General features: G+C 38.5%; 1 protein-coding gene across 1 annotated transcript in view; it reads right to left on the bottom strand.

Moving 5' to 3' along the window:
• Positions 1-15,987, bottom strand: part of PGM5 (phosphoglucomutase 5) — a 67,833-nt gene that overhangs the window by 1,888 nt on the left and 49,958 nt on the right. Inside the window, exons 8-10 of the mRNA XM_021531754.4 lie at positions 13,798-13,933; positions 12,672-12,855; positions 9,184-9,318 (exon numbers count right to left, since the gene is read on the bottom strand). Coding sequence (XP_021387429.2) covers positions 9,184-9,318; positions 12,672-12,855; positions 13,798-13,933 — 455 coding nt within the window. The remainder of the gene's footprint in view (positions 1-9,183; positions 9,319-12,671; positions 12,856-13,797; positions 13,934-15,987) is intronic.

Here is a 15,987-nt window from a genome sequence, read left to right as displayed (position 1 = left end):
GAAAAGGGGAAGCCAAACAGATATTTTCTTCCTAAGTACACTTAATATGTGAAGCTTACGGTCAAAAGGTACTGTAACAACTAACTACCTTAACAGAATTCACAGAAGTGTGTTTTGACTAATACCACATGCAACTGTATTAATAGGATAAATTCCAAAAGAACAGCATGAACTTTCAAGTTTGAGGCTGTAGACATTATTAAATAGCCATTTATAGGCCTGAATGGGAGAGTACAGATGACATGAAAATCAAATCAAACACAATTTTTAAAGTGGCAGTTGGATCTTCTTTCAGTTAGTTAAATGATTCAGAAAAATAAAATGGCAGAACTGAGTTTTGCGTGAAAGCTTTTTTCTCAGAGATCCATGTATTTAGTTACCAAACTAATTCTTTGATCCCTATAAATTTTCTACAGCTGTTCCTTTCAAATAAATTAATTCCAACTTCACATACATTAGGTTTGAGAATCAAATGAAACAGAACAATAACTCTGGAGAGCTGAAATTTACAGATATCTTTTTTTATAAGCCTGTAAAATCAATACTGTGAATCGGTTTCAGCCACCTGACAGTTTCTGATGGGATAAGGTGTTTGCTTTATGTATGCAATCAGACAGTTAAATCAAAAAAGTGTAGAGACAAAATGTGCAAGCAGAGTAATGGAATAACTTCCATAACTTCCACCATGAATGCCATTGGTGTCAAGAGAGTTTATGATTAAGCTCAGTTATGCACAAGTGTGAGCAGTCTGACATGTTATTGCTAAAAAAGCTCCATATTTGTAGATATCTATCTACGGAATAATCACTGAAACAGAACACAAGTCTATTAAAGTCAAACATACTTAGAGATGATTAATTTGTAGAGCACAAATTCACATCTGTGAGCAAATGCCGCAAAAGTAAATATTAAAATGTGCCAATTTATAAGGTCTGGATGAGATTAAAGCATTTGAAGTTCTCCAGCACTCCCCTAAGAAACCTCTTCCTTATTTAATCTAAAAAGTACACGAAAAATTAAAAAGCAACTCTCCTCATATGCTTTACTGGACTCTGCTTTTTTAGGCAAAAAAATGCACTCTGAATAAAAAAAAAAAATCCACAAGCAACACTTTACACAATGCTGGAACAAAATACGGAATCAAATGAGTTTATGTGACACCCATTTACAAAAGCAATTTAACTTGCCAAATGATTCAAATTACTACTAAGTATTCTGCTTGTTGCAATCATGCTTCCCACCAGAGAAAGTCCTTTTTTAATTCTGCTTTCCACACTTCAATTTAATTTTTACACTTTCTTCATCCAAAATATGTAAAAAAGGCAAAAGTGTGTCATATATGGAATAGCAAGAACAGGACAGAATAACAAGATACTAGGACTACATATGCCTTTTAAAAATTCCTTTACCTCTGCCATGAATAATTTACATTTCAGTTGCAAGAGATAAATCTCAGCCAACAATCATTTATCACTAATACTCCTCTAGACATACTTCTATATCTCAAGGAGATTTTTTAAAAAGTATTCTTTATTGGTTCTGTCTACCTGAGAAGCTGTAAAACTTTACTATTGACATTTCAGCTCTAAGTGGCAATTGAAATTACCCTGGATGTTAAATAGCCCATTTCTCTTGGCAACTGTTTAGGACATATGACATGTTACCCTTTAGATAAAATATAAGAACTGAAAATTAACAGAACTGACTTAAACAGAATCTTGCTTTAGTAACTACTGATAGAAGTTATATCTCTAAAAAAATAACTGGGAGGAATGATTACAAGAAAATAAATCAAGCAAGCAGATATCCAACATTAGGCAAATACAGATTAAAAGCCTTTTCCTTGGACATAATCTGTACCAGAGATGTCAGACACGTATAATTCCTCTTGCCTCATTAGCAATTTTTCTCTCTGTGATCTTGCAAGAAAATTCCATACAATTTCCTCTCTTCTAATCAAGGTTGCCGATAAGATTTGTCCCATGACGTATCTGGTTTATCAAAAAGTTAGGAAGGGCTGAAATGTACCTGCTTGCATGTTAATAAACTCAGCATGTGCCAGTACATCCTGCAGAGCTTCTGCCATAAGGGCTCAGCACAAAGTTCAGCACAGTGTGCCTGCTTTGGCTTTCCATTCCAGAAAACACCCAGAAGTCTTTGGACAGGTTTATGCTACAGCCTCCTGCCCCAAACAATCTAAGGGATGTGGTTCATTGTGAAACGGAACTGACTCTGTAATATCCACAGCACTGGTGGTGTTGATTCAGTTGAGAAGAACACCTTCCACAGAAAAAAAGGAAAGAAACCTCTCTAGTCTTGTGCACAATCTGCCTGTTAACTCACATGGAATTACAATAAAGGTCAAGAAGCCAGTTGTTCTGCCTCTGGCAACAGGTCAGACATGAGAGGTGAAATAAACAGAAAGAAAATGGAATCCAAGTGGAGCATGAAGACATCTATGTTCACAAAAGATTACTTCTTTTCTAGTATACCCAAAGAGCTTTGAGGGAAGATCAGTTTTACCTATCAGATTAACTAATTCCCTTGATTCAAGGAATATTTGATAATTAGTGTCCCATGATTTATTTCCTTTGCAGTCCCAGATGATTTAAATTTTTTTCACTCTATAGTGTGACTTTGAGAAGAACCTGAAGCTAAATTACCTGAATAACTCAAACATGTTTTAAGTCTCCACATTCCATGTGTCCTCTAAGAAAATCTTAGGAATTTTAAAAGTAAATGCAAAACTTTTATTATGGTTCAACTCCAGCCAGCAACTAAGTATCCTGCAGCTGCTCGCTCACTTCCCTGACCCTGGCAGATTGGTAGAGAATTGGAAAAATGTAAAACCTGTGGACTGAGATAAGCACAGCTTAATAACAGAAATAAACTAAGATACAATAAAAAATTAATAATAAAAGAAAAAAGGGTGAGGAATAAAATCCAACCAAACTCCCACAAATTATGCATAATGCAGCACCCACCACCCACTGACTGATGATCAGCCTGACCCAAGCCACCCCTCACAGCAAACTCCCATATAGTTAATACACTGAACAAGGTGTTCTGTATCCCTTTGGCCACTTCAGGTCACCCATCACAGCTATGGTCCCTCCCAGATTCTTGTGGACCTCCTACTGAGAGAGCACAGGAGAATGAAAAGTCCTTGACGTGGGTTAACTTTTACTTAGCAACAACTACAACAGCAGTGTGTTATCAGAATTATTCTCATACCAAATCCAAAACAGCACACTACCACCTAGTAAGAAGAAAATTAATTCTAGCCAGATGAAACCAGAACAATTTTATTTAATTTTTTATGGACTGTACTGTATGTTCTGATACCTAACCAGAGTCATACTAAAAATCCCTCAGAAGTAAACAGAGAGGCAATAATTGTCTAGTAAACTGCTCTTGTGCTTAGTGTTGTATATGTCTTGACAGAACCATGTAGATTCCTTTCATTTTGTCCCAGTGAAGTGATATAAAACCCAGGACTTCTAGATTGCTCATTTCAGTTCCCTGCTCTTGGACCATCTCACACCATAAACAATCACTTTTTATAATCACTCACATATACAATGACATATAACAAAAGTTTTTCATATACCAAACAAGATCCATGTGCAAATCAGAGGGTTTTTCCCTCTGCTGCTCATTGTTCAATACTCACTTCAGAAATTCAGTGTTTGATGATGAAGATGTATTTTTAACCTTTTTTTTCATTTTTGCCTTTGTAATTGGTTTGCCTTTTCCAATAAAAACACAAAGAAGCAACTGCTGCCTCAAAATCTTTGCTTGGTTGCTGCTGATCTTACGATTAGCTAACTAGCATATTGCTTACTAGTCTTCAGCAAAAGTAATTGCAGCATTTGCACTTCACTGCATTCCATTTAAAGAGTACCCAATATAAGACTGTACACTACTGAGGGAATTGGCTGATGCAGTTGCACAGTCACCTGCCTTGATATCTGAAAAGTCATGACAGTCAGGGCAAGTCCCAGGTGACTGGAAAAAGGGAAGAACATTGTACTCACCTTTAAGAAGTATACAAAGGAGGAATACTGAGAACTACTGACTTGTTAGCTTCACCTCTGCCTGGGAAGATCATGGAAGAGATGCCCCTAGAGCTGTGCACATGTGGGACAGGGAGGTGATTCAGGACAGACAACGCAACCGCACCAAGGGCAGATCCTGCCTGATCAAGTCAATGGTCTTCTACGATGGGGTGATGGCATCAGTGGACAAGGGAAGGGTTACAGATGTCATTTATCTGTCATTTTACTGTAAAGCTTTGGCACAGTCCCCCACAACATCCTTCTGTCTTGACTGGAGAAAGATGGACTCAGTGGGTGGACTGTTCAGTGGACGAGGAATTGGTTTGACAGTCACACCCAGAGGGTGGTGGCCAATGGCTCAGAGTCCTAATGGACTTGAGTGACAAGTGGTGTCTCTTGAGGGTCCATAATGGGACCAGTGTTATTTAGTATCTTCATTAATGACATGGACGAAGGGATCAAGTGCAGCCTTAGCAGATTTGCAGATGACACCAACCTGAGTGGTGTACTTGACACACCTGAAAGATGGGATGCGATCCAGAGGACAAGCTTGAGAAGTGGGCCCACTTAAATTCCATGGAATTTATAAGACCAAGTGCAAGGTGCTGCACCTGAGTCAGAGCAACCCTGGTACCAGCACAGGCTGGGGACGGGCAGATCAGAGCAGCCTTGCTGAGAAGGGCTTGGGGTGCTGGTGGCTGAGAGGCTGGACCTGACCCAGCCATGGGCACTCCCAGCCCAGAGAGCCACACGTGTCCTGGGCTGCATCCAGAGCAGGGTGGGCAGCAGGACCAGGGAGGGGATTCTGCCCCTCTGCTCTGCTGTGCTCTGCTGAGACCCCACCTGCAGTGCTGCATCAGCTCTGGGGTCCCAACATGGGAAGAACATGAAACTGTGAAGCAAGTCCAAAGGAGGGACATGAAGCTGAAGAGAGGGATGGAGCACCTGCCTGCTGATAGAACTGAATTTATTCAGCCTGGTAAACTGAAGTCCTTGGGGTGACCTAATTGCAGCCTTCCAGCACCTAAAGGGAGCCTACACAAAAGAAAGGAACATTTTACATATAGTGATAGGGCAAGTGGGAATGGATTAAAACTGAAAGAGCATAGTTTAGATTAGATACTAGGAAGAAATTCTTTACTGTGAGGCTGCTGAGGCACTGGAACAGGCAGTCCCTAGAAGCTGTGTATGTCCCATCCTCCATCTTCAAAGCCAGGTGTGGATGGAGCTCTGAGCAATCTGTTCTAGTGTGGGATGTTGGTCCCTTCCAACCCAACCTTTCTTTGTCCTTGTATATGAAACTTCCTGTTTGAATCTTATTCTAGTTCAATAATACATCCATGTGGCTAAACAAACAACAAGACATGTGTAGGGATGTACAAATATCAAACATTGAGATGACCAAGAAAAGTAAGGCTATAGATGGGATTAAAGGTCAACAAAGTCTTATTTTAGTAGTTCACGCCCATTGAACATCTACATTTTACAACTGTATTAAATTTAGGAAAACTCATAACTCTATTCACTTAGAAAAAGATACATGCCAATGAATAAAGGTCCACTTCATATAAGACTTCAGGGACAAACCTGTTGTTTGTTATAATGAACTGAGCTTTCTGAAATGCTAGTTGGATGCCTATTTGAATAGTTAAAAACAAAGAAATAATTTTAAAATGGAAATATTCCATGTAAAAACTATCTGGAAAGCACTATTCTCAGGAATGCCCAATGACAAGGGCATCACCTGTGACAAGCCACATCAACTGAGTGGTCTTTAATTCTAGTGCAGAATATTTCAGTTTTAGAAAAGTACTAGGCATTGTTTTCAAGGCTTTGTTTTAGATCTAGATTGCATCACTACTCTAAGTTACACAACATTCAAATGCATAATACATTGAATTGAATTTGATTTGTTTGAATTGAAAACATCAAGTTGTTTCTGATATACCTTGGAGAGAGTATGATGTTAATTTTTCTTCATTGCTTCTGATTTTCACTGTTGATACTGGCTTGCAGAAACAATTGAATGGAAAAAAAATGGCAAGCCCTTATTTCCCAGGTGTCCATGAAACTGCTTCTACAAATTTCTTTAAATGAATAATTCAACAGCCAGAATTCATGGCTATTCACATTTGTCCATGACCTCAAACATAAATTATTGGCATATTTTGCCACTTTCCACTGAACTCCTCTGTTGTAGATCAGGATCTATGTCTAGGCATTATTCTAGGTAGAAAGTATTACCAATTAATTGTATGAAAGATGGTATTAAAATATTACTTGGGTGACTCTTACATTCATTAACACCTATGGTTTACAACACATACTGACCTACATATAAACTGGAACAAAAGATCAAGAAGGTCCACTTCTACTCAAAAGTAGACAAAGAGACATTTATTTTCTGTGACACAAAAGCAAAAGTTATATCAAGGTATTGTTGCGTTTCAGATCAGGTTTTGACTGGAATTGTCACCAGGCAAAAACATGGAGCAATGCATTATATAAAACAAGATGCTGGAAAGGCATGTTGCAATAAACAGGACCATATGAATATTTACTTAAGCAGCCAACCATCAAATCATCTTATCTTGGTTTATGATATAAAAGGTACAGAAAGGAGATTTTCTTGATCACCTGTTTCTGAAAGAGTGCAATAATACAGAAACCACATACAATTGTCTTATCAGCTACAGAAAAATATGCATTTATCATTCAAAATGTAACAACTTTCTTAAATACCATAAGGTAATACATAAGGTATATGTATATACTTAACATACTCCTTTATGTCAGTGCTTTTTCCATAACTGACCATTTACATATATGCTGTGCTCCTATTACTGACAGCAAATAGGCAACAAAGTTCTTGAAACTTCAAATCCGTCACACCTCTTTTAGATGTGTGAATGTCAGTATGAACTTTAAAACAAACTGAACAATAAAGGAATTACAGTATCAGGAAAACTATAGCACTCCTTCCTAGCAAAGCTGCTTTCTGAAAAAGGAGTATTTTATTCACATTCTTTTACATACTTCACTGAAGACTATCAAGTGTTCTCCTGGGAAATGTTTAATTATTTTTGTACATGAGGATCTCCTAAAAATTATGCAGTGTCTTGAAGTCCACCATCTGCCTGTTGGATACAAACTATGACCTTGTTTCTAATGCACTCATGTTGCTGGCAAAGCATGCAGACAGGGCGAGGAAAGAGAAGCAGTGGGAACTGTGCAATATTATGCAATGAGAAACCAAATAAAGAATTTATTGGATTAATTGAGATGAAACTTCTATTTATCCCAGATGTTATGCATATGGCAGGAGAGGAGGAGGGTGTTTACAGTACCATGTATTTCCTGAGACAGTCTGGATATTAAAATGCCTGTCTGCACTGCATAAATGCAGGAAAGTCCCTGTAGCAAGTTTCAAGGCAATGACGTTTCTACCCCTGCGATTATTTATTCATTAGTGAATGTCCTGATTAAACAGCCAAAAGTGCAGTGATCTGACAGGCTCTGTTACCAATACAGAAAAAAGTCCCTTCCAGCCTTTTTTCTGTCCTTGGGAATAAAAGACCCTTTTGGTGTGCTGAATAGATGACCAAACTCTGAAATCCTCAAGAGCACTCATAAGCCCTACTGGCCTGCTTAGGATCCCCTGAGGACTTTCCCCTGCACCCTGGCCAAGGCCCATTACCACCTGTCCCAGGGTGTTGTTCTCCTCCTGGGCTAAGCTGTAGAAGTGCTTGTCTCTAGCCTTATCTCTGCCTCTGCTACCTGGGTGGACCTCAGGCCCATGCTACAGGCAGCTTCTTTCCCTGAAAGAGTGCTTGGATAGATATCTTGTCTCTAGTTTTGACTTTGACCCTGTCTCCTGAGTAGATCTACTCATCCTTGTCTCCAGCTTTGTCTCTGGTACCATCTTCTGCTGCCCCAGAGCCCTGCATCTGATCCATCACTTGCTGAGGGAGCTTGCTACCAGAGAGCTGCCCTGTCCTCCTCACTTTCCTGCTGTAGCACCGTCCCCTGTACAAGGAGGGCACTGCCTGTGGTGCAGCAGGTCTGGATGCCTGGCTCCTACTGCTTTCTGAAGCAGATCCATTACTGCTGCTCCCTGGACATTGTATTCTGGTAAGATTTCATGCACCTCTCTCAAGCAAATGCAAGTAGAATTTAATAGATCATATCTGCAGGCATGGGATCTGCAACATTTGTGTGACAACTGAAGTACTTTTCATGACTGATACACGACTGTTTAATAGCATAGGAAGAAACTCACTAAGTTTATGGTCAGAATCTGGTGAAACATCAAACACTTACCTGGGTTCAAATTCATTTGACAGCATCTGTGTTTTGGTGGATTTGCATTTGCATTCCAGTCATGAAGACACAGCTACATGAGACTTAAAACTATAGAGTTTAATTTACTACAAGCCAAATGCTTAACTTCTTTTTCATGAAATATCCTTAGTCCTCTCTTGTATATCACAGATTTACTAAGAAAAACCTGAGAGTGTGAAGTGTGATTTATTTTATTAATTGTATAAGGCATCTGCTGAACAATCCAGCAACTTGCTCTTAACCTTCACTCTTCTTAGGAAAAAGTCTGGTTATGATATAATTCTTAGACAGCTGCAAGCCTTTCCCTTACAAGGAATCCCTACATTGTTTAGACTCCGGTAACCATATTTCCTAACTGTACTCTGATTGTGAAGAATCCTTGGGATGCCCTAATTAAATGGCTCTCAGATAATCTGCTTCAAAAATGGTTATCTTATTTTTAAAATACTGTTCCATAAATCAAATCACAACTCTAAAAAAATTCTGAAAAAAATTCTAACTAGAATGACTTCTCTTAACAGACCTGAAATCATTGTCCAGCATTTAACATGAGGTATCTCAGCCCTTGACATTCCTGTTGTGTTAGATATTACACCTACATATATTAAAACTGCTGATCCTTCCTCAAAGGTGTACACTTACAAGACTAAGGAAATAATCTACAAACACAGCACATGGGTTAAAGCATTGAGTGTTGCTTCTGATCAAAGATGAAAACACCTGGCCACTGCTATTACCAAGGCAGTGCTTTACTTAAAAACTTACTACAATCCTATTGCATTACCTGTGGTTCCTGATTGTGCTGGCTAGGATCCTTTTCATAACTCTCTGCATAGATCCGCAGAGTAGCTCTCACATGACTAGAAGCACTCATTCTGAAGATGAGCCTGGAAGCGTCTGAAAAAATAATCCGCAGGCCCTAGGAAAGGAGAAGGAACGTGATATATGTAAGGTCACGTACCTTAACAAATCACCAGCCACTGCTCCAAAATAAAAGTGAAGAGTCTTCTGGATGCCATTCTTCTTCCTTCCCCACAACTTTGGACAACACACTCTTTTTTCCCCTCTGAACACTAGAAATGATGTTGTGCATTTCCTCCTACTCCTAATAACAAATATTACTGATGTTTTTATTTCTTTTACTTGATTTGCTCTTACAAGCATGGCGGAGCACAAAATCAATGGCCTGAGAAATCGGTATAAGATCACTAAAGGTAGGTGGCCTACGAAACAGCTACAGAATCCCTGCACCAAAAAACAGTTGTCAGTAGTGAATATAAGAGACAGGACCCACTGCTACCCCTCAAATACTACACATCAATATACAGCTGCAAGAATTTCAGTAAGTCTAGTACAATTTGGAAAACTTAAGGTGTTAATTGATTTCAAGTATATTAATTAATGCACATTAACTATGTACATAATAAAGAGGATTGATTAATTCATTACTTAACTAAAATTTTGCTCTTTGCTGCCATCTTCTCATCTTTTTTTCTTTTCTCCCCCTCCCTGTTTTACTGCATATATGAACACTTTTTTTTACAGATCACAGGCCATATTCTTGGATCCACAGTTTCTGTATAGGAAGGCCATTAAGGCCAGAGGACTAAACTGCACAGATAAATAGTTGTAGTGTTGCAATATTCTACCAGCTGTGCACTAATACACATTCTAGTTCCCTTTATATAAATAGTATCCTTAGACTAAGTACGACCTCTGATAAGCCACTGAACTTTTCTTCCCCTTTGTCCTTCTACTGTCAAAGGTCTAGTGCACAAACTCAGATCCTTGCTATTTAAGTTTAAAAAAAAAGAGAGAATTAAAATAATTGCATTTTATTTTTCCAGTTTTATCAACAGCTTGACAAGACACTGATGTTGGAAATGCAGTGTATCGATATTCTAAAGTAAAACCTAAGCAAAACCTTTGTTTCCTCAGATATATGCCAAAACATCTTTAGTACCATATAAAGCCCTGTTTGATAATCACAGAATCATAGAGTAGTTTGGGTTGGAAAGAACTTCTAAAGGTCATCCAATCCTGATGTTATCAGGTCATCCTCTTCACTCAGTGGGCAGGGACATCTTCAATCAGATCTGGTTGCTCAGAGTCTCATCCAACTTGATCTTGAATAATTCCAAGGATGGGGCACACACCATCTCTCTGGACAACCTGTTCCACTGTCCTATCACTCCCACTGTAAAAAAAGTCTTCCTTACATCCAGTCTAAATTTACTCTTTTAGATTAATGCCATTACTACTTGTACTACACTGCAACAGGCTCTGCTAAAAGAATAGTCCTCATTTTTCCTATAAGCTCCCTTGAAGTACTGAAAGGTCACAATAAGGTCTCCCTGGAGCCTTTTGTCTCTTAGTAAAATGGCCAACTTTTACCTCTCATCCTTATAATTCAAATTTTACACAAAAATGCCACTGATCCCATTTCTGGCTTGCTGGACCCTCAGGAGCAACATTGTTATGTGCTGATGTGAGCAAAAACACAGTACAGCTTTAAAATTAGAAATCTTCAAAAACAACAGAATGTTTCATTTGATTTGTAAGTCTCATTATTGTAGCATGATAAACAATACTCATGGGTTTCAATAAACAGAATTAATTAGAAGCAACAGTCTGTGTGTATTGTTTGTTGCCTATTTTCTCATTGCTGTGTTTGTTTTCTGAATATGTTGTTTATTGACACTGAATAATTACCATTATCATTGTCTTCTCATTTATGAGACACATTGCAGTTACACTGAATGTAAATTTCCCTCTCCTATGTTCTGGGGAATAAAACCTGGCACATACTCCTGAACACTTAGCTGAAAAATCCACAATGCCTATGATAGTCTGAAAGAGATAGCTGCATTTAGATAATGAGCAAGCTACTCAAGGAAAAAGGCAGCAGTGAACTGTTGTTTCATTTGCATAGATCAATATCCTCTCCAATTTAGTGTGCTCGGAAAGTCCCACTGAGGCTGCAGACATATGAAGCTAGGAATGTGTCCTTGCTGAAGGACAAACTGGTAGAACTGTACTCTGAATAAATAGGAGCTACTCCCTATGAAAAAGACATGCTTTCTGGTTTTATGGGCTCCCCTTCAGAGTCTGTCTGAGAACAAGCCAAGTCATGTTTCCCTATTTGTGTTACATGGTGATATGATTAGCAATTATATTCCCATATAGAGTAAGTGCTTTGGACAAAAAAATTAAGGGAAACAAAAATGCAATTAAAATTCACAAGCTGCTTTTTGAACTACAATGGTCACGAGTTTGCCATGTCTGTAATTTTCCACTAGACTTGGATATGACAATATTCTCATATCTTATTTCAAAATTAATACACAACAAGGAAGTAGCTCAGTGGCAAGATAGACTGCTCATATATTCTGAATTCAATGTTGAATGGAAACTACAAAGACTCTGAGTAGAAAGGCATGATAACAGTTTTAATGGCTTGTAATAGTATTTCCTAGTGTTTGTTTAGGTCAAGTAATTTAAAAACGAGAGAAACTAGGACCATAAAAACATAAACAGCATAAAATCAGGACAAACTGTAATAGGAGTCACAGCTCATATTCAAGTTACAATAAATTTAATATAAATATAAATTTAGACCTGGCAAAAGCACATGGTTACTTTCAAGAACATCATGAATTTCCAAATACTGAAGGCTCAGTTTGAACTGTGGTTCTTGATAACCAAGAAATTAAGTATAAATAGACAGAAGGAGCTGGAAATTTGGGCTAGGGAAGTCAAATATGCCTCCATAGGCTACAACCTTCTAAAGTCTTCTGCATGCTACTGCCTACAATAGATATTGCATCTCAGTTATGTAAATCCTGTGGGCTGCCAAGAACAAGAATTGTTGGGTTTTTTTGGGTTTTTTTGGGTTTTTTTGGGTTTTTTTTGTAATGTGTAGCCAGTTGAGACTTCAGATAGAAAATAGAAAAAGGAAAGACCATCTTTCTATATGATATTTTCTACTGTTCTGTCTCCCTATCCATGCATTGCTTTCAACAGGGACTTCATCCTATGTTCACTGTGACGCTATTTTCTCCAGTTATGTACAGCAAGCACAAGATAAACTAAAGGTGGATTATCTTAACCAGACTGAGCTAATCTTAAGTAGGAAATGCAATATCTGTCACAGCAAAGGAAACATCATCCCATAAATAAATGGACAATCTTGCCAGATGAACTTCAGAAACAGCACTGTTGGAGACAACATGACAGCTGCAAAACTTTGCTAATCCATCACTACAGTCATACCTGTCTTTTGGTCACAGTGCCATCCACAGGATCTATGTACTCAAAGCTGTCTGTTCTTTCCACACTGTAGATATTGTTACCCACAGCAAACTGCTGATGGCTGAATGATTTGTCAGTGATCAAAGCTTCCAGGTCTCTCATTATAAAATACGCTGTTCTGGGTTCCAGTGCTTCGTAATCAAACCTTGCACATATATCAAAAAAAGGTAGAACCAGAAAATAAGTCCCCAGAGCTGAGAAGGCAGTCCTGCTTTCAGAGAGCTCTATATACTCACAATTAGCAATTTACTGCTTACTTCAAAAATCAGAAGTGGACCACTGAAGTACTGATTGTAAATGAAACCAGCGCACATATTCAAGTCCTGTGCCATCTAACCATTACATGTGTACAACCACAGTTCTATGCTGGCCACCTGACTCTAAATCAACAGAAAGCATCTAGAAAATGCAGTTTCTAAAGCAGCATAGAAAATACACATCTAGCTTTCAAAACTTAATGACACAATCAGTGCAGTGCTCAACAGATAAGTGAAACAGAGAAAACTTAGCAAAAAGTTCTGAGGAAGAGCTGTGTGCAAAAGATCTCACAAATTGTGAACTCCTCTAGATTAAGTCTGGATTAAGAGAGGCAAAAGCAAAGACGAAAATGACAGCTAGAACTCACCATATTAAGACCTTAATAAAAGTAAGTAAATATTTGTATCTTTGAAGGAGTTATCCTGAACTGGAAGCAGGCATAGGTTTCAGTTCTCACTAAACAATGTCACATGGAGGCACTTACAGAAAAAAATGCAGGAGGAAATCTTGCTGGGCTAATTTTTCTTTTTCAAAATCATATAACAAGCTGCACCTATACATTCCACAAGTAAATAATTCAAATCTTTCTGTCATTCAATATTTAAAAATTCAATTACTCATATGCTAGCAGTGACATATACACATTGTTCCTGTTCACTTATACCTCTGGAAAAACCTGTCTACAAAACAGTGATAATCTGTGGCACATTTTCATTCTGTAGGCATAGTGAATGCACCCCTAAGTGCAGCTGAGCACATCTAAACAAGCAATGATTGTAGCAGAGTTCTCCCATCAGCTGCATAAGTTCCTTCTTCTCATTTTTCTCACCTGCAGTAGTAGTGCCGGCCAAATTTTGCCCAGTGATCCCTGACAATCTCCTCCACACTCTGCTTTCGAGTTGCTAGAATTGAAAGCCAAACTAGCACAGCCCACAGTCCATCTTTCTCACGAAGGTGGTCAGACCCTAAAGAGACAGACATTAAGCACATTATTCAGTGTCACTGCAAATCAGAATGGTAAGGCTGGAAAAATGTTGCATTTAACTGTGTATGTCACATAACAGTAATCCATAGTACTAGCCCCAGCACCTCTGATATGTTCCAGATAGAAAACCAGAACTAATGTTTAAAATGTGACTTCTTAGCATCTCTTACTTATGCATGACAAAGCCTATACTTTTAAAGTAAAATAAAAATATGTACAAGTACTTGAATAGAAACAATAGCAGTATGAAAACATTTGTAGTCATTATTCCTTCTTACTGATATACTATGTTTGCACATCCCTGCTGCTGTTTCCCAGAAGTGGGCTAGATATGCAAACCCTAGCCATGAGCCAGAATGTTCTCCTTTATGAGAGCCAAGCTCAACAGCATCTCCTTATCTCTGCAGATGTCCATCTGCAGATGTCAAACTGCAGAGAAAGAACTTCCCATTCCACAAAAATTGTGAATTTCTAGAATGTTCATAACCCCCAGTCAGCACAAAACCAAGTGCTTGAAAAGATTCCTCCAGAGGGGGAAAAAAACCAAGCAAACCAGAGAGGGGGATTGTTCCTTTTTTTGTATTTCTTCATACCACTCAGTGCTAAAGAAGACTTGATGCTCCTATCTAGATCCCTTCATAGGTTTGTATTTATGAGGATAGAAATTGTTCCAACAATGAAGACTAGCAACAGTTTTGGGATACCCTACATGATTTAACATGTAGTCTCAGATCTAAGTAAGAGCCATCACTGCTGGCACTCAGTAAATACTGATGGCAATTATATAAGCTAACAGACTCAAGAAACATGTAGGCATTGCTCAGGCATAATAATACTAAATTTGGTTAAAGTTTGTTGGCTGCAGCCTTAGGATTTTCTGTCTAGTCACACATTATTTAAACAATGAGTACAAAGCAAGTGCAGTAATTCAGAAGTTTTGTTTACTCCATGAAGTACCTACTGATTATGGAGGCAACAAACTGAATTATCTGACTTTATAATATAGTTAACAAAATCCATCAGAGAGGAATCTAAAAACTCTTAGGCTGAAAACCTGTTTCCTGAAATACTCTCCTTCCTCAAATACAAAAATCCTGTTGCAGCAAGACTGCTTTGATGGCTTGGCTTTACACAGCAGCCTGCAAGGTCCACATAGCCAGCCATCTGTCAAAATAGCAGGGTTTTGCTAATGGCAGAGGACAGTTCCTATAATATAAATTGATGCACTGAAGCTGTTAATCCTGTGAAAACTTGTCAACATATTAAAGACATATAAGGAAAATAACAAGATGTGCAGAGAGACACCATGATTCCTAGGGTCAATCACTGCTGTTACCCTGAGCTTGCAATCCCTCTTCCTGGAAGAGAGCAATAATCAGCAGCCTTTGCTCACATGGATTTTCTAGGAGCCCATTGTCCTGGGTCTGCCACAGATCTGCCTGCCATTTTTATGCTCCTTGTGTTACATTCAGCCTCAACACTCTTTATCTAACATCAATCTTAACATTAACTACCACAGGGTTAAAGAAATGCAAATTACTATTCAGCACAATATTGAAGTTGTATAGGAATGATTCTTGAATACTTGTTGATGAGGATAAAGATCTGCATGAAGATTTTGTTTGTCTGTGTGTTAGGTATTACAGAAAAGAACACTGTAGATGGACTTGAGAGCCGAGACAGTAACCTGTCTTCACATTTGCAAAGTAGGTGTCCTGAGAGTAAGAATATCTCTTTTTTGCTACTTGTTCTGTAATCTGCAAGCCCTCTGCAACAGCAGTGTCGTATTACAGCAGCCAGAGTTTAAGGCTGGTGCTTGAGGAGCTGCTGCAAGAGGAGCCACAGCTCACTCTGATCCCTGCTCCTGTACTGTGAAAGCATGAAGTGCCAACCAGTCAGATGAAAAAGGGCAGGGTTATTTATGAACTCTCAAAGCTTTGCAAATAGCTTCTGATAAGAAAGGAAAACAAATGTCCCTCTACAGCAAGTCAGTCCTTCAGACACTCAGGCATAGAACCATGGAATTGTCTGGGC

The sequence above is a fragment of the Lonchura striata genome, chromosome Z (genome assembly GCF_050655825.1).
Source record: "Lonchura striata isolate lonStrDom1 chromosome Z, ASM5065582v1, whole genome shotgun sequence".
Taxonomy (NCBI): domain Eukaryota; kingdom Metazoa; phylum Chordata; class Aves; order Passeriformes; family Estrildidae; genus Lonchura; species Lonchura striata.
This window is presented reverse-complemented; position numbering and strand designations above follow the sequence as displayed.